Source organism: Nycticebus coucang, chromosome 6 (assembly GCF_027406575.1).
Source record: "Nycticebus coucang isolate mNycCou1 chromosome 6, mNycCou1.pri, whole genome shotgun sequence".
NCBI classification, from domain to species: domain Eukaryota; kingdom Metazoa; phylum Chordata; class Mammalia; order Primates; family Lorisidae; genus Nycticebus; species Nycticebus coucang.
Window position 1 is genome coordinate 43,211,535 of NC_069785.1, and position 26,643 is coordinate 43,238,177.

Below are 26,643 nucleotides of genomic sequence, written 5' to 3' on the forward strand. Positions count from 1 at the left end.
CCTGTGAAACAAAAACAAAAAAAGCTAGGCATTGTGGCAGGTGTCTGTGGTCCCAGCTACCTGGGAGGCTGAGGCAAGAGGATCACTTGAGCCTAAGAGTTTGAGATTGCTGTGAGCTAACATGTCATGACACTCTACCAAGAGTCACCAAGTGAGACTCTTATCTAAAAAAAAAAAAAAAGAAAGAAAAATGTAAGTCAGAAACTGTCAATGGTTTTCCACTTCACTGGAGTCAAACTCAATATCCCAATAATGTGCAGAAAGCAAAATATGATCTGGATTGCAGCCCCTCCCCGTTTCCTACCACTGTTCTTCAATGTGTCCCTGCCTCACTGACACAGGGAGCTGCTGTTCCTCTACACAAGTCAAGAATGCTTCAGTCTCAGTGCCTTTGCACTTGCTAATTCTACTTTTAAGTTCTTCATCTAGAGATCCACACGGCTAGCTCTTTTACTTTCTTTATGTCTCTGTTCCAGTGTCACCTCCTCAGAGAAGTTTTGTCTACTCCATATAAAACAGGACCTCCCTGTCACTCTACTCTGCATACCATGCTTTATTTTTCTTCATACCACTTACTGTCAGCTGAAATACAATCATTCATTTATTGTCTTACATTAGAACGTACACTCCTTGAGGGCTGGAACTTTGTCGAGATCTCAAAACAGTATCTGGCATATAGCAAGTACCCAAATATTTTGTTTAATTAGTAGGGAAAACATCAAAGATCTTATAATAAATTTATGAGACACAGACACAATACCTGCATACAGACAATACAGGGAATGACTGAGGACAGTACTTACGGCAGCACCAAACTTCTGCTGGAACTGATCAATGACTGTGTATGTCACCTCTTCCTCCTCTACAGGAGAATGATGGCATTAGATATATTTCTGTTCTGCAATAGACTGGCCTCCCCACTAATTTTGGCCACACTCATATACTTCTATTCTATTGCAACTCAAAGTCTGTTATTCATTATCATCACACACTGAACACTAATTAGCAGTCTGTTTGTTAATTGAGAACAAAAGTCCCACCAATGATAATCTTACAAATTGAATTTTTTTACTCATTTTTCACTCTGATAATCTAGTAATGTCATGGGTGTATATCTTGAATACTTAAAACATGCACTTTTTAAAAAGAATATTCATAATAAAAAACTGCAGTTTGTTTCCTGCATCCTAGAAATGGGCCAATGCCTACACTTAAAGAATTCTCTGGGTACTGACAGTTAATTATTATTACAAATTTTATAATTTTAAAAATGAAAGGAATATACCTGGGCATTGTGGTGGGCGTGTGTAGTCCAAACTACTTAGAAGGCTGAGGTAAGAGATCACTTTAGCTCTAGAGTTTGAGTTGCTGTGAGCTATGATGCCACAGCACCAGAAAGAAAATTTACTTCACCCAGCAAACACAAGCAATATAATTGGGCTCATTGTATCTTCAATGATTCCCCAACAATTAAAAAAAAAAACTTGGCTTGGCACCTGAGGCTCAAGCTGCTAAGGCGCCAGCCACATACACCTGAGCTGGCGGGTTTGAATCCAGCCCAGGCCCGCCAAACAACAATGACGGCTACAACCAAAAAATAGCTGGGTGTTGTGGTGGGCGCCTGTAGTCCTAGCTACTTGGGAGGTGGAGGCACCAGAATCGCTTGAGCCCAGGAGTTGGAGGTGGCTGTGAGTGGTGACGCCACAGCACTCTATCCAGGGTGACAGCTTGAGGCTCTGTCTCAAAAAAAAAAAAAAAAAACTTAGCTAACAGGCCAGTCACAGTGGCTCAGGCCTGTAATCTGAGCACTCTGGGAGGCCGAGTTGGGATGATCACTTGAGTTCAGAATGAAGAAGAATGAAACCCTGTCTCCACTAAAAATAGAAAAATTAGCCGGGTGTGATGGTGGACGCCTATAGTCCTAGGTACATGAGATGGTGAGGCAAGATTTTGTCCCCCGCCCCCAAAATAGAGAAAGAGAGAGTTCTGAACCACAATATAGACAGCCTAGAAAATTCAGAGCCCCAGTGCTTACCCGATGGGCTGTACTTGAGGTCATTCAGCAGGGAGGTAGTTGGTGCCTCAAGGGCAGGAGAAACAGGCTCAAATACATTTAGGTTTTCATCTTTCATTATATCCATTCTGGTTCTTTCTGTATTTAGACTACCCTTACAAAAAACAACACTCAGGTGAATTTGTTCTTTGTTGATGATACCATACACAGATTCTATCACATATTAGGTAAGGACTGTGGTCCTCCATTAACTAGCACCCATTCATCCATTGTTTACATTGACTCATGAGTTCTATTTATTTTGTTTCATTTATTCTTTATTTTTTAGAGACAGAGTCTCACTTTGTTGCTCTTGGTAGAGTGCTGTGGTGTCACAGTTCACAGCAATCTCTAGCTCCTGGGCTTAGGCGATTCTCTTGCCTCAGTCTCCCAAGTAGCTGGGACTACAGGTGCCTGCCACAATACCCAGCTATTTTTTTGTTGCAGTTTGGCAGGGGCCGGGTTCAAACCCACCACCCTTGGTATATGGGGCTGGTGCCCTACTCATTGAGCCACAGGTGCTGCCCTAAAGGGTTCTATTTAAAGATGGAAGAAAACATTTATATATTTCTTCTCATTTCTATTTCCTTAATGCCATTTTAGGAGTCAAGCAACTAGTGAATTAGAATTAAGGCTTTTTGGCAGCACCTGTAGCTCAATGGATAGGGTGCTGGCCACATGCATCAGGGCTGGTGGGTTCGAACCCAGCCCCAGCCTGTTAAAAACAAAAAAATAGCCAGGCGCGGTAGTGGGCACCTATAAGTCTCATCTACTTGGGAGGGTCGGGCAAGAGAATCATTTAAGGCCAAGAGTTAGTTGCTGTGAGCTATGACACCACAGCACTCTATGGAGGGTGACAAAGTAAGACTCCATTTAAAAAAAATAAAGAATTAAGCCTTTCTACATTATGTGCACATTTGAGAAACATCATAATTAAGAAAATAATTTCATCATACCTAACAGAAGAAGCCTTTTCTCTCACTGCATCTTGCTCCACTTCATCCAGTAGTTCCACTGTAAAATAACCAAATGGCTTCCAATAGTTTCCAATCTGAAAGTAATTAACCATTCCCAACCCTCACACATCCAGTTTGACTAGTAACTGGAAATGAAATTTCAGTTGCTAGAGGCTTTCTTGGCCAGAAATAAACAGAGCAGAAAAGATTATCCAAAGCACTGAAGACTTGTAATTAACAGGTCCTTACATAGCATCTGGTTATTTAGAAACCTCTCTACATATTCCCTTCGCCACTTTTGTTCCAGGGTCTTTGTTGTCTTTCACACAAAACCTAGAGATTTTTTTCCACCAATCCTAATTGTAAGGCACCTTCCCTCACACTATGTACTATTTCAGAGAGTTTTCTCTTAAATCAATCACAAATCTGTCCCTGATGTTTTTGAAGGCTGGTGCATTAAAAATTCAGTAACATGAAAGGCAATAAAAGCTAAAATGGGGCTGAATCCAGTGGCTCATGCCTGTAATCCTAGCACTCTGGAAGGCTGAGGTGGGTGGATTGCTTGAGCTCATGACTTCAAGACCAGCTTGAGCAAAAATTGAGGGGGTGGCGCCTGCGGCTCAGTAAATAGGGCGCTGACCCCATATATGGAGGGTGGTGGGCTTGAACCCGGCCCCAGCCAAACTGCAACAAAAAATAGCCGGGTGTTATGGTGGGCACCTGCAGTCCTCAGCCAAAGAGCTGGAGGTTGCTGTGAGCTGTGATGCAAAGGCACTATGGCAAGGGCAACAAAGTGAGACTCTGTCTCTTAAAAAAAACAAAACAAACAAACAAAAAAAAAAAAACAAGACCCTGTCTCTACTAAAAATAGAAAAACTGAGGCAAGACGATCGCTTGATACCAAGAGTTGGACTTTGCTGTGAGTTATGATGCAATGGCACTCTACCCAGGACGACAGCTTGAGACTGTCTCAAAAGCTAAAATGGAAATCCCAAAAGAATTATCCCAAAATATTGCACAGAGATCCTGAAATCATTTGTTTTTAATCTAATTGTACAAGGAATGTAGGGAATCACTATATTTCATTGATTCTAAGATAAAAAATTTTTTTTGAGACAGTCTCACTATATCACCCTCAGTAGAGTGCTGTGGCGTCACAGCTCACAGCAATCGCCAACTCTTGGGCTTAAGGAATACTCTTGCCTCAGCCTCCCAAGTAGCTGGGACTACAGGTGCCCACCACAATACCTGGCTATTTATTTGTTGTTGTAGTTGCCATTGTTGTTTGGCAGGCCTGGGCTAGGTTCAAATCCACCAGCTCTGGTGTATTTGGCTGGCACCCTAGCCGCTGAGCTATTAGACGCCAAGCCAAACATTTTTTTTTAATCTTTATTTTTCTGAGAGAGACTTACTCTGTTGCCCCTGGCTAGAGTGATATGGTGTCATCATATCTCACAGCAACGTCAAACTTCTGGATTTAAGTGATTTTCCTGCCTCCACCTCCTGAATAGCTGGGAAAATACAAGCACAGGACACACCTGGCTATTTTTTTCTATTTTTAGTAGAGAGAGGGTCTCACGCTTGCTTAGGCTGTTCTCAAACTTCGGAGCTCAACTAATCCTCCTGCCTCTGCCTCCTAGAATGCTAGAATTACAGGTGTGAGCCACGAAGCCTAGGCAAAGATACACACATTTTAAATAGCTCCGAAATTACCGTTTACAATAAATATATGATCGTTTAACTGGCAGCTTCTTTTTCTCTGTTGGTGCAAAAGGTAATAGTATGTCTTATAATTAATAATTAGTAGCATCTTAGATTCAGCGAAGTGTATTTAGGTACTTTTCAAGGAAAAAGCCTCTCAGAGAGCCACTATGTTTCAAATGTCTCTTTTCTCTGCATTATCTGGAAGTGATGAATCTGGGGCAGAGATAAGTAAAATTCAGTGAAAGTGCTAATTGGCCATTCTTGTCCTTCATCTTGACAATTCTTATCCAACAGTGCTTTTTTGGGCAGACCCTTCCATAGCTGATCGGGCAACAGGACAAACAAGGAGATGACTATCCCTTGAGCTTAAAAACTATGAACAAGACCTGGGCTTGATGGCTCACTTGCTCAGGAGTTCCAGACCAGCCTGAGCAAGAGCCAGACTCCCATCTCTAAAAAAAAAAGTAGCCAGCATTGTGGCAGTCACCTATAATCCTACTTACTCAGGAAGCTGAGACAAGAGGATCACTTAAGTCAGTGGTTCTCAACCTTCCTAATGCTGCAAGCCATTACATTAATACAGTTCCTGTGGGTCAGGACCCACAGGTTGAGATCCACTGGCTTAAGCCAAGAATTTGAGGTTGCTTGGCTGGGTGCAGTGTGTAATCTTAGCACTCTGGGAGGTCGAGGTGGGTGGATTGCTTAAGCTCATGAGTTCAAGACCAGGCTGAGCCAGAGTGAGACCTTGTCTCTAAAAAATAGCCAGGTATGGGCGGCGCCTGTTGCTCAAGGAGTAGGGCGCTGGTCCCATATGCCGGAGGTGGCGGGTTCAAACCTAGCCCCGGCCAAAAACCAAAAATAAATAAATAAATAATAAAATAAAAAATAGCCAGGTATTGTGGATGCCTATAGTCTCAACTACTTGGGAGGCTGAGGCAAGAGAATCACAGCTCTTAAGCCCAAGAGTTTGAGGTTGCTATGAGCTGTGAGGATGACAAAATGAGACTCTGTCTCAAAAAAAAAAAAAAAAAATTATGAAAAAGGGCCAAGTCCTGGAAAAGAATTTAGGAAGAGACGAAGATTACAAAGCTGGTCAGTAATCAGCCTTCTTTTGAGTTAGGGAGATGGATGGTAATAGTGATTCCTTTGCTTCTCCCTACAAACTCATCCACAGCCTAGGTTTGATTCAGTCCAGAGCTCAGTTAATAGTTAATTTCAAAGGTTAATAGTTAGGGCGGCACCTGTGGCTCAAGGAGTAGGGTGCCGGTCCCATATGCCGGAGGTGGCAGGTTCAAACCTAGCCCCGGCCAAAAACCAAAAAAAAAAAAAAAAAAAAAAAAAACAAGCAACAAAGGTTAATAGTTAAAACACAATTAGAAATTCCACTACTACCCTTATAAAAAGATATTCAAGGGACAAAGAGTATTTACAGTAGCATACTCAGTGAGAACAGAAGTAGCTGTTCAAACTTGTGGAATTTGCAATGGCTCTGGATTCACAGTCATTAATTTGGTGAGATTTTCATCTCTTTCTAAATTCTAGTTTTCTCACAAAGCAAAGCAATCTTTCGAGCAGTAATAAATTCACATCTATAAGAGTCTTTTCTTCGGGCGGCTCCTGTGGCTCAGTGAGTAGGGCGCCGGCCCCATATGCCGAGGGTGGCGGGTTCAAGCCCAGCCCCGGCCAAACTGCAACCAAAAAATAGCCGGGCCTTGTGGCGGGCGCCTGTAGTCCCAGCTGCTCGGGAGGCTGAGGCAAGAGAATCGCGTAAGCCCAAGAGTTAAGAGGTTGCTGTGAGCCGTGTGCTGCCACGGCACTCTGCCCGAGGGCGGTACAGTGAGACTCTGTCTCTACAAAAAAAAAAAAAAAAAGAGTCTTTTCTTCTGCTCTGCGCCAATGGGGAGAAATGCACAGACCTAAGAAGCCCCAGAGCTCCCACTGCTCCACTCAGCACCAATTTTTAATCCTCCTTGGAGGGTAAAAGCGGAAAGCTCTTGATTCCATGAAAGCAAGAAGTGTTCGTGCTTTCTCTTATCCTATGACTTGTTGAAGCAAACTGACCAGATGAGTTCCTACAGCTAGACATAAATAGAGAATAGGGCTACTTTCTGCAATTCCAAAATCCAAAAATTTTGTTGTAAGTCTTTTATCAGCAAACTTCATCTGAGATGACATTTATAGTCCTATTTTATATCACTTAGTAGGATTATCTCTGGAAAAATGTGTTATATTTCAGAGTACTGCCCAGATCTTCTTGAGGTAACATGAACAGTATATTCTTCATGTTAAGTTTTCAAAAAATCCAGACCAATTCTGGATTCTGAGACATTTGGCCCCACAGTTTCAGATAAAGAACTGTGAATGGAGCTATGGCATTTAATTAGCTTTCTTAGCAAGACCATCCCTTCCTGTCTAGATTCCCAACTGCCCACTAGCCAAGTCTCTAGTGATGAGCATCAGCAGACCTCACATTATAAAATCAAAATGATTATAGTTCTGTAAGCCTATTCTGCTCGTCCAGTACCCACAGAAACAGTAAAAGAAGGATCAATTCTTGAATACCAACTTTAAGAGTTCATAGTGCAATATTAATGACAGGCCAACACCCCATTTTATTTCAAATAACGGATGAGGCAGAGTAGTGAGTTTACCACCACTGCAAATCCCAATACCAGCATTCAGGGAAGATGAAACTCTCACCATTCACAATCTCATGCCCAAAAAACATCTTCACTCCTGGGACACTTCGTCCTGTTTGTACATTCTTCACTGTTACAGAAAACAATTCATACAGTTAATATAAAAATAATATTTACCTAAAACTAGAAGAAAATATTATGATTCTCAAAATCACCCAAATTTGAGTTTAATAAAAATCCCAAATTGTTTTCCCCGAGAAATGAAAAGTCAATAATAAACTATGAAGCTACAGCCTTGAAACAAGCAGTATAAAGAACAAAGTAAACTCCATTACAGCTCAAGAGAAACTAAAAAAGGCAGAAGTAAGACACTGATTATAAACTTCTCTTGAGATTATGTTAAGGCCTTTGGGGCTAAGGGCTATCTATTAGTTATATTTCTATTTATTTTTACTCCACCTAATAATTCTAGAAAAAAATTTAAGGCATCTGACTACTTCATGAGTCCACACACTGCTTCACGTCATGCATGCTCCATGCTCAAAACTATCAAGAACAATGATCCAATTCCTGGTTGATATGTAAGGTTCTTCTGATCTGTTCCACCATTACTTCTTCAGCCTTAACTCTTACCATATCTTTATGTTGACATTTACTTAGGTTTTCTGAATGTACCAGGTTTGATGTCACTATGTACTTATATAGGATGCTACTTCTCCTTTAAACAATGGTTATCTTAAGGTGTGGCTCCAATCAATTAAAAAAAAACAAACGAAAGCATGGCTCCAAAGCATAGTAATGCCTATTAACTGGTTAAAAATGTAAGCTCTTGGGGCCATCCAGACCTTAAGAATCAGAAATTCTGGGAGTAGAGCCCAGCAACTTGATTTTTTTTTTTTGAGACAGAGTCTCACTTTGTCACCCTGGGTAGAGTGCCATGGCATCACAGCTCACAGCAACCTCAAACTCTTGGGCTCAAGCGATTCTCTTACCTCAGCCTCCCAAGTAGCTGGGACTACAGGCACCTGCCACAATGCCCAGCTATTTTTTGTTGCAGTTGTCATTGTTGGTTAGCTGGCCCGGGTTGGGTTCAAACCCGCCACCTTCCGTGTATGTGGCTGGTGCAGTAACCACTGTGCTGCGTGTGCTGAGTCACACCCAGCTATTTAGAGATGGAGTCTCACTCTGACTAAGGCTGGTCTTGAACCCATGAGTTCAGGCAGTCCACCCGCCTTGGCCTCCCAGAGTGGTAGGATTATAGGTGTGAGACACCATGCCTGGTCAGCAATTTGATTTTTAATAAGTCTTCTAATCAGAGCGGGAAAACGTTGAGGGAGGAAAAAGCAGCAGCAGCAGCAGCAGCAGTTTGGGAGTCCAGTGAGAGTAGCAGTGTCAACTTTGGAAGACAGGAAGTAAAAACATCTCTAAAAGCAACTCTCTTATGTAGGTTGGAAAAGATGGACCAACTGCCACATTCTGGATTGTCCTGCTCAGAAAAAGCACTGGGAAGGCACAGAGTGACAGACTGCAACATTGGTAACTCTAAAGCAAAGAAGGGAGGGAGGCCAGCATGAAGAGCAGGTACAGGGACGCAGTGCTGAGACCCAGAGATACAGCCTACCCTTGGAGCTTCTCGGGGGGCAGCCAATGGATCACTGCCACTTCCTACGGTCCCCTTCCTGGGTGGACTGGTATCTAGTTTGATTCCTGGGTGGGCCTATACTCCCGAACAGAAAGATCAGAGGTGGGCGGCGCCTGTGGCTCAATTGGTAGGGCGCTGGCCCCATATGCTGAGGGTGGCGGGTTCAAACCCGGTCCCGGCTGAACTGCAACCAAAAAATAGCTGGGCATTGTGGCGGGCGCCTGTAGTCCCAGCTACTTGGGAGGCTGAGGCAAGAAGAATTGCTTAAGCCCAGGAGTTGGAGGTTGCTGTGAGCTGTGTGATGCCATGGCACTCTACCAAGGGCCATAAAGTGAGACTCTGTCTCTACAAAAAAAAAAGAAAGATCAGAGGTAAACATGTGTGAGCCGGGCACTCCTAGGACCGGAGGGTACTCAAATGCTAGCAGAGGCTGGAGGGAGAGGGACAGAGCCACCTTGTGGCTAGACCTTCCCTTCTGGAATATAGACAGGTCTGGGCATGGAGCCTAGGGAGCAGGTGACCAGGCTGCTATCAAATATAAGGGGAGCAGGGCTCTGCCACCAGAGACCCTGAATTTGCTGAAGACTGTGAGGGTCTAGAGTGGTGTGGCTTTTCAGGGGTCCGCTGTGTAACTGACTTCAGCGCCACTTTCCAGGCACAGGTGGCCATCTTTCAGCTCTGCCAAACAGATTAGGGTGGTTCTGCCCCTACCTCAGTGCCATTTTTCAGTCTCTACACACAATCTGGATCAAGGGGGCATGTCTCCTGCCTCACTGATAGAGGTCACACAGTTTCCCAGAGCTAGGCTGCAGGGCCCTTTATCAGGGGCCTATGCCTCTGACCTGGGTCACTGTTCACTGGGGCAGCCCACCCACAAAGCATTCAATCTCAGAATGGGAAAACTAGTTCAGATCTCCTTGACATGCCTCAAGATGTGAAATCAATTTCCAGACCTAGAGGCTCACATCCAAAAGCAGCTGTGTTTTTTGTAATACCAGAGTACCCCCTATTATCCTAGGAAAAAAAAATTTTTTTCCAGTTTATGCCGGGGCCAGGTTTGAACCCGCCACCTCCAGTATATGGGGCCAGAACCCTACTCCTTTGAGCCACAGGAGCTGCCCAGAAAAAAATATTTTTAAACTCTCTATAAGAAGAATATACCCAGGCGTGGCACCTGTAGCACAATGTTACAGTGTCAGCCACACGCACTGAAGCCAGTCCGGGCAGCAACTGCAACAACAACAACTTCAACAACAACAAAAATATCTGGGTGTTGTGGTGGGGGTCTATAGTCACAGCTACTTGGGAGGCTGAGGCAAGAGAATCGCTTAAGCCCAAGAGTTTGAGGTTGCTGTGAGCTGTGACGCCACAGCACTCTACCAAGGGTGACATCATGAGACTCTGTCTCAAAAAAAAAAACAAAAGGGGGCGGCACCTGTGGCTCAGTGAGTAAGGCGCCGGCCCCATATGCCGAGGGTGGCGGGTTCAAACCCAGCCCCGGCCAACGCAACAAAAAAATAGCCGGGCGTTGTGGCTGGCGCCTGTTGTCCCAGCTACTCGGGAGGCTGAGGCAGGAGAATCACCTAAGCCCAGGAGTTGGAGGTTGCTGTGAGCCGTGTGACGCCACGGCACTCTACGGAGGGCAATAAAGTGAAACTCTGTCTCTACAAAACAAACAAACAAACAAACAAACAAAAACAAAAGAAGGGAGGCGCCTGTGGCTCAAAGGGGTAGGGTGCCAGCCCCAGATGCCGGTTCAAACCCAGCCCCAAACAAAAAACTGCAAAAAAGGGCGGCGCCTGTGGCTCAGTGAGTAGGGCGCCGGCCCCATATACCGAGGGTGGCGGGTTCAAACCCAGCCCCGGTCAAACTGCAACCAAAAAATAGCCAGGCGTTGTGGCGGGCGCCTGTAGTCCCAGCTGCTCGGGAAGCTGAGGCAAGAGAATCGCTTAAGCCCAAGACTTAGAGGTTGCCGTGAGCCGTGTGACGCCACGGCACTCTACCAAGGCGGTACAGTGAGACTCTGTCTCTACAAAAAAAAAAAAAAAGAAGAAGAAGAAGAGTATACCCAGAGTCAAAAAAGAAGCATCAGTCACACGAAAGGAAGAAACAACAAAGAGTCACTGCCATCATGAAGTATTGGACCAGATCATCTCCCACAAGGGATGATGATATAGCTACCTCAGAAGATCCCAACTACAGAGAAATTGTGGAAATGACAGAAAGGGAATTCAGATTATGGAAGGCAAAAATGACAACGGGTATTAAGGAAAAGTGGAAAGCCAGCAAAAAGAAAACCAGTCTCATATAGCCACCCATTCTTCAACAAAGCAAACAAAAGCATTCACTGAGGGCTGGGCACAATGGCTCACCCCTGTAATCCCAGCACTCTGTTTTTTTTTTTTTTTTGCAGTTTTTGGCCAGAGCTGGTTTGAACCATCACCTCTGGCATATGGGGCCGGCACCCTACTCTTTTGAGCCACAGGCACCACCCAGTAATCCCAGCACTCTGGAAGGCTGAGGCAGGTGAATCGCTTGAGCTCAGTAGTTCAAGACCAGCCTTAGCAAGAGCGAGACCCTGTCTCTTCCAAAAATAGGAAAAATAGCCAAGCACTGTGACAGGCACCTGTAGTCCCAGGTACTCAGAAGGCTGAAACAAAAAGATCACTTGAACCCAAGAGTTTGAGGTTGCTGGGATCTATGACACCATGGCACTCTACCCAGGGTGACAAAGTGAGACTCTTATCTCAAAACAAACAAACAAAAAACAAACAAAAAAAGCATTCACTGGGAAAAGATTCCCTAGTCAATAAATGGTGCTGGAGCTTGGCGCATGTAGTTCAGCGGCTAAGGTGCTGGCCACATGCACTGGGGCTGGTTTGAACCCGGCCCAGGCCTGCCAAACAACATTTACAACTACAACAACAACAAAAAAAATGGCTGGGCATTGTGGCAGGCACTTGTAGTCCCAGCTACTTGGGAGGCTGAGACAAGAGAATCACTTAAGCCCAAGAGTTACAGGTTGCTGTGAGCTGTGATGTCAAAGCACTCTACTGAAGGTGACATAGTGAGACTGCCTCAAAAAATAAATAAAATAAATAAAATAAAAAAATAATAAATGGTGCTGGGAGAACTGGTTAGCCGTATGTAAGACAATGAAACTTGACTTGTACCTCTCATCACTCACAAAAATTAACTCGAGATGGATAGAGATCTCAATCTTAGACACAAAACAATAAAAATCCTAGAAGTGTGGGAAAAACTCTTGATCTTATTCGCCTAGAAATTAAATTTATGAAGAAGCCCCCACTAGCCACTGCAGACACGACAAAAATAAATAAATGGAACCTGATCAAGTTAAAAAGTTTTTGCACTGCTAAGGACATAATTCACAAAGCAAAATGACAACCTTTAGAATAGAGAAATTTATGTGTTACAAATCCAACAAAGGCCTAATCACCAGAATCTACAGTGAATTCAAGCCTATTAGCAAGAAAAGAGCAAAGCCACTAAAAACTGGGCAAGAGACATAAAGACAGAATGGCCAATAAACACAAGAAAAAATGTTCATCATCCCTAATTACCAGAGAAATGCAAATCAACACTACTTTGAGATATCACTTAACCCCAATAAGAATGGGCCCCATCACATCCCAATGCAACAGTTGCTAGTATGGGTGTGGAGAGAAGAGAACACTCATGCACTGTTAGTGGGACTGCAAACTAGTACAGCCTCTATGGAAAGAAGTATGGAGATTCCTCAAAGAACTAAAATTTGTAGACTTATCATTTGACTCCATAATTCCACTACTAGGCATTTACCCGAAAGAATAAAAAGACATTTTACCACAGGGACATTTGCACCAGAATCTTCATAGCCGCTCAGTTCACAATTGCAAAGATGAAACAACCCAAGTGCCCATCAACACATGAATGGATTAATAAACTGTGGCATATGTGTACCATGGAATACTATTCATCCCTAAAAAAAAAATGGAAATTTTGTATCCTTTGTAACAACCTGGATGGATTTGGAGAACATTCTAAGTATCGAGAGATTGGAAAAACAAGCATCTTGAAACTAGGCAATTAACAATCACAGATCTATGAGATCTGTGACAAGTTCAGTTAAAGAAGTGGGGAGGAGAGGAGGGAGCTCCGTGGCTTCCTACCCAATGGGTACAATGCACAGATATATGGCACACTCCCTGGGTGTAAGACACAACTACAACTCTTCATATTACCTGTCATGTGTAAATTATATAACCTAATGGTTTGCACCCTCGTGTTAATATGAAATTTAAAAAGATGAAAAAAAGTGGGTAAATGTGATTTTCATTTGATAATTGAAGATAGTCTTGCAAATATACTTAGCTAACTTCTAAAACTATAAATTAGAGAAATGCAAAAATCCAAATAAAAAATATAATACCTGACACATAAAAGTTGCTTAATAAATACTTGTGAATGAACAAAAAAAAAACCAAAAAATCAGAATCAAGTCTTCCAGGTGATTCTGTTGCATGCACAATAAAGTTTTGAGAACCACTGGCTTATTATAAACTTCTCTTTTCTCATCGTTAACTCCTATTTCCCCAGATGCAATTCCATCATCAATTCCTCCTTTAGGAGACTTCTCCACTGTCCTAATTCAAGTACTCCCAGATCTAAATTAGCTATGTTTCCAGAGCATCTGGTGCATCCCTCCTCTACCAGACAGGGTATCATTTATATACTTACTTGTCTCTTTACTAGACTAAGTTTTTGAGGCTAGGGAGCATGATATTCCTACATGTATCCCTGGTACTAAGCACAATGCCTGGGATATAAAACAATCAATAAATTATTATTGAATGAATTGATGTTGTAAAAGCCTGTTATAGTCTCATCCTAGCTCACAAAACCCTATTTTACTCAAAATATGACTTAACTGGCTCAGCGCCTGTAGCTCAGTGGCTAAAGTGCCAGCTACACTGGAGCTGGCAGGTTCGAATAAAGCCCTGTTGTTTATTTCCTGCCAAACAACAATGAATAGCTGGGCATTGTGGCGGGCACCTGTGGTCCCAGCTGCTTGGGAGGCTGAGGCAGGAGAATCACTTAAATCCAGGAGATAGAGGTTGCTGTGAGCTGTGATGTCAAAGCACCCTCCCGAGGGTGACATAGTGAGACTCTGTCTCAATAACAACAAAAAATATATGACTTAACCGTAACAGTAATACCTCAAACGTCATTTATATATGCTTCGATTGTGAGTTTAAAGTTTGTTGTGCCAGGAAAACAACTAGTCCAGCAAGTCAGTATTGCAGCTGAATAAAAACTCCGTATATTGAACCTTTGGGGCTGGTACACATGGAGGCACTGGGAGGTTGGTATGGAAGTTCTGTGTTCCTTCCCCCATAGTATGTCCTATGCCTGTCTTCCATGTGACTGTTCCTGATTTTTACCCTCTCTGATAAACCAGAATCGAAGCTGGGAGATGTAGAGGCTACCTTGTGACCACGTGAGCATGACAAAAGGTCATGGAGATGGTAGAGCAAGAGTACAAGCACAAGGCACCCGATCCCTGCTACTGTCTTTCAGCCACTGCAGCCTACTTAGGGGATTCCTTTCCAAAGAGAAAAACTAAGCCCCTATCGTCCTCTGAGAATTTGTCTGTTGAAGCCAAAAGCAATTCTAACTAATAGAGTGGTTATTTTAAATTTCAGGATGCATATGGACAGAAATGAAAAGAAGTAACTTTATTAAAATAAAAACTCTCACTACCTCACTGTTCTGGGAGAAAAAAAGAGAAAGGAAAAAAAGAACTCTCTATATTGAAATTTTGCTATCACAGCTGGGTGAGGTGGCTCCTGCCTGTAATCCTAGCACTCTGGGAGGCTGAGGCGGGTGGACTGCTTGAGCTCAGGAGTTCAAGACCAGCCTGAGCCTAAGAAAGAATGAGACCCCATCTCTAAAAATAGCCAGGTGTCGTGATACGCACCTGTAGTTCCAGCTACTCCAGAGGCTGAAGCAAGAGAATCACTTGAGCCCAAGAGTTTGAGGTTGCTGTGAGCTACGATACCACGACACTCTACCCAGGGTGACAAAGTGAGACTCTGTCTCAAAAAAAAAAAGAAAGAAAGAAATTCTACTATTATGCCAAAAGTATAGAAGGAGGACTAACCAGCATATGTAGTCATAGTCACATTGTTCTGTTAGGGAAAATGTTATTTTAATCATGGTATTCTAATCTTTCTTCCACCCCCTTCCCTAAAATCTCAAAAATGCTACCCTCCCAGGTGCTAATGGAGCCCAAAGCCATCACTCAAATTTAGTCATTAATCTCTTAAAAAGCAGAACATTATAGAAATAAAATGAGACCTTTTTTTAGGACAACAATCTTGTTAGGGTCCACATGCTGGAGCACACCCTCGAAGATGCCACAAACCAATGTGAGTTTTACCCTTCGCCATAAAATCTGATTGAGGAAATGGTAGTCACTGCTGGGGTCCATGCTAATTGATTCCAAAAGCAGTCTTCAAATAATCTTCCTTTTCCCTGGTGGTCTAGCAGGGAAAAAAAAGATAAATAATCTTTAGGCGTCCCAACACTTGAAAATCAAAGAGATTTATGATTTTAAAAAGATTTTTGAGAGTAAAGTTATTTCTCTTTTCTCTTATCTATAATTAATAAGAAGAATAAAAATATGAGTAATTCAGCTTTGTTCCTCTTTTTACAATGAGAAAAGGATCATTGTAAGCACTAACTCTCATACATGGGAAACCCAAAACCTTAAGATTTAGGGCAAGGTAAACTTGGCTGTCTTGTGTCTAAAATGGGGATAATACCATCTTCCCTTCCTTAGATAAATGGAATAAGCAGAATATTTAGAGGCTTTTTTTTTTTTTGTAGAGCCAGTCTCACTTTATCGCCCTCAGTCGAGTGCCGGTGTCACACAGCTCACAGCAACCTCCAGCTCTTGGGCTTAGGTGATTCTCTTGCCTCAGCCTCCCGAGTAGCTGGAACTACAGGCACCTGCCACAAAGCCCGGCTATTTTTTTTTTTTTGCAGTTTGTCTGGGGCCGGGTTCAAACCTGCCACCCTCGGTATATGGGGCCAGCACCCTACCCACTGAGCTACAGGCGCTGCCCATAGAGGCTTTTTTTTTTTTTTTGAGACAGAGTCTCAAGCTGTCACACTGGATAGAGTGCCATAGCATCATCATAGCTCATAGTAAGCTCCAACTCTTAGGCTCAAGCAATCCTCTTGCCTCAGTATTTTTTTTTTCTTTCTATTTTTAGTAGAGAGGAGGTCTCCCTCTTGCTCAGGCTGATCTTGAACTTGTGAACTCAAGCAATCTATCTGCCTTGGCCTCCCAGAGAATTTAGAGGCTTTTTAAAAAAGGCACACACAGGTTAGGTTCATGCCTGTAAGCCTAGCACTCTGGGAGGCTGAGGCTGGAGGAACCCTCGAGCTCATGAGCTCAAGACCAGCCTGAAGAAAAGTCACATACTCTTTCTGCTAAAAATAGAAAAACTAGCTGGGCAGGCTTGGTGGCACATGCTTGCAGTCCCAGCTACTCAGTGTTGAGGCAAGAAGATCACTTGAACCCAGGAGTTTGAGATTGCTGTGAGTTAGGCTGATGTCATGGCACTATAGCCTGGGTGAGAGAGCAAGATTGTGTCTCAAAAAAAAAAAAAATGCACATACATATATAGTTTTAACATTTTAAAAAAGGGAAAAAACAAATTTTAAAAATTGATACAAGCAAAAATACTTCCCCAAACATGCCACAATAATTTTTTTTTTTAGAATCTCACTTGTGTCACCCTTGATAGAGTGTCGTCATGTCACAGCTCACAACCTCAAACTCTTGGGCTTAAGTGATTCTCTTGCCTCAGCTTCCCAAGTAGCTGGGACTATAGGTGCCCGCCACAATGCCCAGCTATTTTTTTGTTGTTGTTGTCATTGTTGTTCGGCAGGCCCAGCCTGGATTTGAACCCGCCAGCCCTGGTGTATGTGGCTGGTGCCCTACCTACTGAGCTATAGGTGTCGAGCCAATTTTTTTTCTTTTGAGACAGAATCTCACTCTATGCTGTGGAAAGAGTGTGGTGGCATCATAGTTCACCGCAACCTCAAAATCTTGGGCTCCAGCAATCCTCTTGCCTCAGCCTTCTGAGTAGTTGAGACTACAGGCATGTGCCACAACACCTGGGTAGTTTTTCTGTTTTTAATAGAGACAAGGTCTTGCTCTTGTTTAGGTTGGTCTCCAACTCCTGAACTCAGGCTATCCACATGCCTTGGCCTCCCAGAGTGGTAGGATTCAAGGTGTGAGCCACTGTGCCCAGCCTCTGCAATAAATTTTTTACCCAGAAATGTCTGGATTGTAACCTTTCCTGGATATCCTCTTTTGGATTAATAACATTTCTAGAGTTTGACACTGTTACCAATCAAAGCATGACTTAGAACTATCTTATGCATTACCAATCCAGCTGCCATGATGTTACTGCAAGGGTCATTCCATGCCATTCTGGCCACAGCCTGGGGACCTGGCTGGTGTAGTATAACCAACCACTCACGTGCAGCCTGACAAATCAAATTCTCACATGCCATATACTCAAATGCTTTTGTAAAAATGATCATGCTTATTATAAAGAATCACAACAATACAGAAACAATACAGAAGAAATAACTATTGCTCATAGTAGATACTCTTACATTCTTAAGTATAATATAGTAATTTAAATGATGAATGCTTTTTTAAAGTATCTCTTAGAACTATTCTGTTATTTGGATGTCCTTGTATTTGGAATCCTAGGTAAATGTTTTTCCATAGTGGTTTAAATTTAGAAGGTGCTTGCCTTTTCCACAGTAGGAAAATTCAACCAGTGCATTTTGCAACTTAACTATAAAAAGTGACGAAATAACAGTGCCTAATTGAACTAGGAAGAAGGTGAGAAGTTACATACTATTTTTAGCCAAACAAATAACCTATATTTTAATTTTAAGGTCTATCAAGTACTTACACACGTTATTTGATACTTATAACTTAAATTACAAATGAGGAAACTGAGCGTTAGAGATTTAAGACACCTGCCCAAAGTCACACAGCTAGATGGTAATGGAATCTGAACCAGGACCAGCACCCTAGTGGAAGATGTAGTCCAATGCAAGATGAAGTGTTATGCATCCAGAAAGCATAAAACACATCATCAGAGAGCCTGCAAAGTCACTCTGGGCCAAGCTTGGTGGTTCACACCTATAATCCCAGTACTTTGAGAGATCAAGTTGTAACAAGGTGTGAACATGGTGTGGTGGTGTGTCTGTAGTTCCTGCTACCTGGAAGGCTGAGATCAGAGAATCATTTGAAGCCAAGAGTTTGTTGACACGGGGACCTATGATTATGCCACTACACTCTAGGGTGAGTGACAGAATGAGATCCTGTCTTTAAAAAAAAAAAAAAAAAATCTTTGTTCAGGTTAATCCAACAGGTAAAAAGAGGTTTTTTACATTAAAGCATCACAAAACGAGGGAGGAAGCCCTCAGTGTAGGCAAACATTAATTTACATTTAAAAAAAATAAAGTTTATTTGAAAAATAGGAACTTTTTAAAACGTCAAAGAAGACGAATGTTAAATCACAAAAATACGTTAACATGCAGCAAAGAAAATTAAGACCAGAAACAGCTGCAAATGGTAAGATTCAAGATTAGGAAGGAAAGTCAAGTCAGGAATATAAAGAGATGGGCTTCAAGGTAGACCGAAAAAAGGGATAATCATGTGGCAGACGTCAGGTTTTCCTACCACACCCATATTCGCAAGGTAAAAAGCAGCTCCGGTGTCTTCTTAGACTGGCATGTCCAAAATGTTTCTGCCTAGGAAGGCCTTCATCACCGAGTCAGACAAGAGCAAATCAATCGAGAAAATAACTTCTTGTGAGACTAGAATGTCAGCCTACGTAGGGGATTACAGCATCAGCTGTAAGACCTTAGGTGAAATTTACAACTAGAAACTAGGATTAATTTGGGAAAGCCTGCTAATATAAGAATACCCTACTTAAGTACTAAGGAGAGTTGTCAGAATGTGGTTCTTCCATATCTCAAACTAGTTCGAAATAAACAGGCGAAGGGGTAAAACAGTTGAAGAGACATGAAAAGAACTGGGGTCACCTGAGAGGGTGTACTAATTTAACGAGTGTCATCAAAGCAAACAACGTGCCATAAAACACTTTCTCATTTTTCAGACAAAATAAACTTCAAATAAACAGCGGGCCATACGCTAAGAATTCATTTTTTTCCTCTGTTAGGGTTTTTTCCCACCGAAGGAAGTTGGAAAATCTGGATCTCAATTTCAGCCAAATGCTGAGTGCCTCTAACTTCAGTCTAGAACTAAAAGGAGAGGGACTGCTGTAAAGGAAGAAATCTGTGGGCGCTCCAAGCCACCCAGGGCAGGTTACCAAAGCACAGTCCTGAAAGCAAACTAAAGAAAAGTACGCGCAGCGGCAGAAACGACGCCCGCCAAGAGCAACGTCGATTCCCGGCCAAGTCCCCCGAGCGCGCTCGCGGCCTCGAGACCGGCTCCCCAGCGCCCCCAGCGGCCCGGAGGAGAGAGGGCGGTCCGAGAAGGATGAATAGGTGCGACTCCCAGCTTGCAGTTCCCAAGGGACACACCCTAGGGTTTCCCTTTGCCAAGTATTGTCTATTCATATTTCTTGTCCTCCGAAATCCATACCACCTGTAAGGTAGGATTCCTAACGTTCGAGTCCTGTGAGAAAGGGTAGGCTACGCTGTCCGCCGCAGGTTCGTCTGTTGTAAAACGGTGGGTTGATGGCGTGGCCCTTTTAATTGCGGTCTCTAGCGCCAGTGTGGCATCGCCCCTTTAAGTCCGGTGGCAGCCGCGGTTCCGGGGGCGGGGTCGTCTTTCCCTGGACTAGAGCCGGCGCTGGGCGGCTTCTTTCGGGGGCTGGAACTCGCCTCACCGACGTCGGCTCCAGCGCAGGGCTGAGCTTCGTTCCTGATTGGCTGGTCGCAGGGGCCGTCCCCCCGCCCGCCACCCCTGGGTTCCCTCCCGGGTCCGCAGTGGAAACACAGCCCTCTCCCTTCTTGACCCCTCTCTCTTCCTTCCTCCTCCTTTCCCTCCCTCCCTCCAGCCGCTGTAGCTTCTGGCGCCGCTGCCCCCGAAGGCGCTCCCGGCTCGGCGATGGGGTCTCGGGCCTCTACGTTACTGCGGGACGAAGAGCTTGAGGAAATCAAGAAGGAGACTGGCTGTGAGTTGAGGCTGGGAGTGGGGGCGCTGCCCGGCGCCTGCGGCCGGCCTCGGGTCCGTGGGCCGCCGTCGCTAAGGTCTGAAGGTGGGGTGCCTGTGCAGGGGTGGTCCTGCGGGTTTGGAGACCGAGTTGGGAGGACCTGTTCTTCCAGCTGCAGCTTTCCAGAGCGGGGATCGAGCTCCCGTGTGCGCTGTCTTTCCCCACAAAGGCAGGAGACTCAATGGCTCATGGAACGTGGAAACCCCTTTTTTCCTCTCACCCCAACCCCCTGGCCCCTGAAAGTCCTTGGCCCGTGAAAGTCCCAGACCAAACTCCTGTCCTCTGTCTATACTCAACCACCTTTGCCTATGAAGAGGGATCCTGAACAGTGGGTAAAGCTGCAGAAGCAAATTCAGGAATTCTGGATGGATGCTGTAGAAAACGTAATCTGTTCTTGGGCAAGGACCTAAAACCACTGACAACTGTGAGAAATCACAAACAAGGTCTTGCCACAAACTGGATAAACAAATCCAGAAAGCAAGACCGTAAGGTTTTGGAAGACGTGACCTAGTGCCTGAAGATCTTTAAACAATCAGGGTTCTGAGAGTGTGAGACTTCTTTCGATCTGAACTATTGGAGAAAAAGCAGATAGTGTGACCACCAGTTTTTGGGGTTTTTTTTTCCTTTTATACTTACACAGAGGATACTTGCTGTCCTAATTTTCATGTATATTGATTTTTATTATGCTGGTGTATTATGCAGTCACTATTGAAATTGGATGTGATCCAAAAACCTCAGTGTAAATTTGTACGAGGAACTGATTTAATAGTTTAGTCTTTTCCTTATTAGCCTGAACAAAGGAGCAACAGGGCTTTGGGAATTCAAAAGCTCTGTAAAGTACCATCATACATTTGAATAGCCCTTGATAATGCAATGTATGATACAATTGCATTGATGCATACAATATTTTCTCAGTACTCCTTTATGATTCCAGTTGGGTTATGAGTTGTGTGAGCACCTGATCTCTATCTCTTCATGAATACCTGTCTTTGGTAATGATGTGACCAGTAACTCAGTGCCCCATATGTAGATCATACTGAGCTGTGCTGGGGGAACTACAAAATTACTCAGGCAGTGACAACCAGGGATAAATTAAATTAAATGCTGTCCTGTGTTGAGAAGTTCAAATTTCTAGAAACTTCAAGGTGGTAGGGATGTTTTCTAGACCCACCCTTTGTCCAGTTGATTTGCTTCGTGCAGTATCTTAAGCTTAAAGATCTTAAGCTTTTCCATAAAGATCTTTAATGATGATGACTTCACTACTTTTAAGGCAGTCCTTTTAATGATTTTGAATGAATGACAGCAACTATTTCTGCTATTTATAATTTGCAGTGCTTACTTCGCTACTGGACCTTATCGTAATTTTATGACTTACTCTGAGCTCAAGAATAGAAATAGAGGCACTTTGGAGTTAGCAAGCATTTTATTACACTTTGTGGCTGTGACTTTTGGCCACACATGTAAATATAATAACTATTTTAGGTATAGGGTGATGCCTGAATTAAAGCATTTATACTTAAAATAGTCACATAATGAGGAACTGTAAAGCATAGTGAAGATGAGAAAAGCCATTTTTGCCTGAGAATGAAGGGACTAGTAATTCCATTCTGCTTTATTTATATTTGACCAAATGAAAAAGGCCTGGATTGCTATAAGACAGTGGGATATTTCACAATGTGACTTGTGGACAAACAGAAATGAATACTCATGGAACAGCTGTTTTCCCTGTTGCCAAAGAGTGAACATGGGGGAGAGTCTCGTTTATAGTCAATACATATGTACACATTGAGCCAGAATGCCTAGTGAAACAAGTACTTATTGAGTTTTCACAGTATCTGTGCAGTATTATGCTAGGTACTCAGAACAGATGGTGACAACAGATACCAATAACTTCATAGGGAAGATAAGGCCAAGAGAGTTATGATTAACATCATGACATAAGGAAGCTAAAATTTTGTGGCACCCACCTTCAGAAATGAGAGAAAGAGACATTCCTTGTGGAGGACAGGAATTGGGCTTTGGTGCATGCATGAAGGGATTAGATTTGGATAAATTGACCCAGGGTATTTGGGGTGGCTTCTAGGAGTGATCTCCCTAAAGCCTGCTACAAAGTCATTCCTCTGCTCTGAGAGTTGAACCATCAGTTTATCCAATCATCGAAGTATTTCTTAAAGCAGTAATTTTAGTATGATTCAAAAGACTTTGAAGAATAAAACAACACACACCTGGAGGGTGGAGTAGAGAGGTGGAATTTGTCCTATTTTCAATGCTTCTTGTTCCATGAAGAACAACTGGGAAGGGCGGTGCCTGTGGTTCAGTGGGTAGGGATCCGGCCCCGTATACGGAGGGTGGTAGGTTCCAACCCAGCCCCTGCCAAACTGCAACAAAAAAATAGCCAGGCATTGTGGCGGGCACCTGTAGTCCCAGCTACTCGGGAGACTGAGGCAAGAGAATCGCCTAAGCCCAGGAATTGGAAGTTGCTGTGAGCTGTGTGATGCCATGGCACTCTACCGAGGGCGATAAAGTAAGACTGTCTCTACAAAAAAAAAAAAAGAAAAGAAAAGAACAATTGGGAAACTATCAATCAGAAACACATTAAAAAAAAAAAAAAAGAAACACATTAAAAACAAGTATAAAGCATTTTGTTACTCCTTTTGCCAGGAAGAAAATGTAGTATAATTGAGGAAAACTGACTTTATATTCAATACAAAAGCTTTGCATTTTCTGGAGGCCGAGGTGGGTGGATTCCTGAGCTCTGGAGTTTGAGACCAGCCTGAGCAAGAGTGAGACCCATTTTCCAAAAATAGCTGAGTGTTGTGGCAGGTGCTTGTAGTCCCAGTTATTTGGGAGGCTGAGGTAAGAGGATTGCTTGAGTTCAAGAGTTTGAGGTTACTGTGAGCTATGACCTCAGGGCACTCTACCAAGGGCAACAAAGTGAGACTGTGCCTCAAAAAGAAAGCTTTGCATTGGCATTACTGATTATATTTCAACATTATTTTTTTTTTTTTTTAGAGACAGAGTCTCACTATTTTGCCCTCAATAGAGTGCTGTGGCATCACAGCTCACAGCAACCTCCAACTCCTGGGCTTAGGCTATGCTCTTGCCTCAGCCTTCTAAGTAGCTGGGACTACAGGTGCCCTCCACAACACCTGGCTATTTTTTTGTTGCAGTTTGGCCAGGGCCGGGTTTGAACCTGCCACCCTCGGTATATGGGGCCAGCACCCTACCCACTGAGCCACAGGCGCCGCCCAATATAGGGTTCTTTTAACAATTAAATGAGATAACTTATGTAAATTAGAATGGTATGTGGTATAATAAATGTGTGTGTATTATCTTAAACCACAGATAACAATCATGTATTGGAAAAATACCACTTGCATGTGCTACCCTGTTTTCCCGAAAATAAGACAGTGTCTTATTTTAAAAAATAAGACAGTGTCTTATTTTAAGGTGTGCTCCCAAAGATGCGCTAGGTCTTATTTTCAGGGGACGTCTTATCTTTCCTGTAAGTAGGTCTTATTTTCGAAGGATGTCTTATTTTCGGGGAAACAGGGTAGTTATATGTATGTATGTATGTGTGTATATATATATATATATTTTTTTTTTTTTTTTTTTTCTGGAGACAGAGTCTCAAGCTGTTGCCCTGGGTAGAGTGCTGTGGTGTCATAACTCACAGCAACCTCCAATCTTGGGCTCAAGTGATCCTCTTGGCTCAGTTTTTCTATTTTTAGTAGTGATGGGGTCTTGCTTTTGCTCAGGCTGGTCTCTAACTTGTGAGCTCAAGCAATCCACCCTCCTCAGTCTCCCAGAGTGCTAGTATTAAAGATGTGAGCCACCACTCCTGGCCCATATGCTGGTTATAAAAACTGCGTGTAAGGCTGTATAATTGGGGGAGGTGACAGCATTTTATACATTTTTAATTTTCACATTTTCTATTTTCAGTAGGCATTGGATTAGGAATCGTGTACAGACATTTTGCCAAGTCTTAGGAAATAAAACTTCTAAAGGAGTAGAAATTAGGATTATTCTTAGCAATTTAGAAGACATCATCCAAGGAACACTTCGTGTTGGCATAAGTCAGACATTTGCTATATTGTATTTTTCTATTACCTTCTTTCACACTAATACATGTTCATAAATTAAAGTTCATTTGAATAAAAGATGAAAATGTCTTGGAAATTTTTGGAATCCCCATCCTTAGTTTACTTAAGTGTAGCAATAAGCTGGCTGTGAATTACTTAAAACCTTATTTATGAGAAAGAATTTATACCAACAAAGCAATAATGAATGCAGATTCATTTATTTTAGTCTGTACTTTCTGGTGTATATCATGTGGTATGTGGAGCATGTTCAACAGGTTTAGGAAGTAACTTGTACAGGTTGATGAGGATTTGTTTGAAAGAGTGTAGTGATGATAGAAGAAATGTGGGTTTCTCTAGAGTTCCACCAAAGTTCAAGGCTGGCAAAGGTAATTGCTTGAGAACAATTTCCAGGGCCAGTATATAAGCGGAAGTGCAACTGTAACCTGCTACTGCCTCCAGTGTAGGAACCTTTTAAGGGCCTCATCTGCCATGCTACAGTGCCTGAAGTTTCTGTCACTACCGAAGACCCTACTGTCTTCCTCCTATTGAAATGGAAATGCACGGATAACTAATACCTTTAGCTTGTTTTGATTTAGGTGATTTTTCTTTTTTTTTTTTTTTTGAGACAGAGTCTCAAGCTATCGCCCTGGCATCACAGCTCACAGCAACCTCAAGCCACTAAGGCACCAGCCACATACACCTGAACTGGTGGGTTTGAAGCCAGCCAGGGCCCGCCAAACAACAGTGATGGTTGCAACCAAAAAATAGCCAAGCGTTGTGGCAGGTGCCTATAGTCCCAGCTACTTGGAAGGCTGAGGCAGGAGAATCGCTTGAGCCCAGGAGTTGGAGGTTGCTGTGAACTGTGATGCCACAGCACTCTAACCAGGGCGACAGCTTGAGGTTCCGTCTCAAAAAAAAAAAAAAAAAAGAAAATAACTGACCCCAACAGCAGCTGCAAAGATATAAGCTTTATGTATTTATGTGTGTATGTATGTATATATTTGTTGATTTTTTTTTTTTTTTGAGATATAGTCTTACTTTGTTGCCCTTGGTAAAGTGCCATAGCATAGCTCACAATAACTTCCAACTTGGGCTCAAGCGATCCTCTTGCCTCAGTTTTTCTATTTTTGGTAGAGACAAGGTCTTGATTTTGCTCAGGCTGGTCTTGAACTCATGCGCTCAAGCAGTCCACCCTCCTCATCCTCCCAGAGTGCTAGGATTATAGGCGTGCTCCACCTCACCCTATTTGTTTTTGAGACAGAGTCTCATTCTGTTGCCCAGGCTACAGTGCCGCGGCCTAACCCTAGTCACAGCAACCTCAAACTCCTGAGTTCGAGCAATCCTCCTGCTCCAGCCTCCCAAATAGTTGGGTGTACAGGTGCTTGTTACAATGCCTGGCTCATTTTTCTATTTTTAGTAGAGATGGAGTCTTGCTTTTGCTCAGGCTAGTCTGGAACTCTTGAGTTGAAACGATCCACCTGCCTTGGCCTCTCAGAGTGCTAGGATTACAGACATGAGCCACCAGGCCTAACCAACTTCAAAATCTCATCTTTTTTATTTTTTATTTTTGACACAGAGTCTCACTTTGTCACCCTAGGTAGAGTTCTGTGACATCATAGCTCACAGCAACCTCAGACTCCTGGGTTCAAGTGATTCTCTCGCCTCAGCCTCCCAAGTAGCTGGGACTACACGTGCCTGCCACATGATCCAGTTATTTTTAGAGGCGGGGTTTCACTCTGGTTCATGCTGGTCTGGAACTCGTGAGCTCAGGAAATCCACCTGCCTCGGCCTCCCAGAGTGCTGGAATTATAGGCATTAGCCATCATGCCTGGCTCTAAAATCTTTTATCTTTTTTTTTTTGAGACAGAGCCTCAAGCTGTCGCCCTGGGTAGAGTACCGTGGCATCATACCTCGCAGCAACCTCCAACTGTTGGGCTAAAGCGGTAGAGATGGGGTCTCGCTGTTTGCTCAGGCTGGTTTTGAACACATGAGCTCAAGCTATCCACCTGCCTCAGCCTTCCAGAGTGCTAGTATTACAGGCGTGAGCCACCCCGCCCAGCCTCTTATCTTTTTATTTTAAAAAAACTTTTTAGAGGCTTGGTACCTGTAGCTCAGCGGCTAGGGCACTAACCACATGCACCAAGGGTGGTGTGTTCGAACCCAGCCAGGGCCTGCCAAACAACAATGACAACTACAACCAAAAAATAGCCAGGCATTGTGGTGGCCCAGCTACTTGGGAGGCTAAGGCAAGAGACTCGCTTAAGCCCAAGAGTTTGAGGTTGCTG

At 43.3% G+C, this 26,643-nt stretch overlaps 2 protein-coding genes across 2 annotated transcripts in view; one reads left to right on the plus strand and one right to left on the minus strand.

Annotated features, from left to right (window-relative positions):
- The window catches only part of EXD1 (exonuclease 3'-5' domain containing 1), a 45,481-nt gene extending 25,995 nt beyond the window's left edge, over window positions 1-19,486 (minus strand). Inside the window, exons 1-6 of the mRNA XM_053595872.1 lie at window positions 18,776-19,486; window positions 15,355-15,539; window positions 7,414-7,482; window positions 3,010-3,067; window positions 2,036-2,163; window positions 804-862 (exon numbers count right to left, since the gene is read on the minus strand). Coding sequence (XP_053451847.1) covers window positions 804-862; window positions 2,036-2,163; window positions 3,010-3,067; window positions 7,414-7,482; window positions 15,355-15,487 — 447 coding nt within the window. The 5' untranslated portion in view covers window positions 15,488-15,539; window positions 18,776-19,486. The remainder of the gene's footprint in view (window positions 1-803; window positions 863-2,035; window positions 2,164-3,009; window positions 3,068-7,413; window positions 7,483-15,354; window positions 15,540-18,775) is intronic.
- A 438-nt stretch (window positions 19,487-19,924) lies between these two features.
- Window positions 19,925-26,643, plus strand: part of CHP1 (calcineurin like EF-hand protein 1) — a 43,542-nt gene continuing 36,823 nt past the window's right edge. The window contains exon 1 of the mRNA XM_053595896.1: window positions 19,925-20,237. Within this exon, the coding sequence (XP_053451871.1) occupies window positions 20,171-20,237 (67 nt within the window). The 5' untranslated portion in view covers window positions 19,925-20,170. The remainder of the gene's footprint in view (window positions 20,238-26,643) is intronic.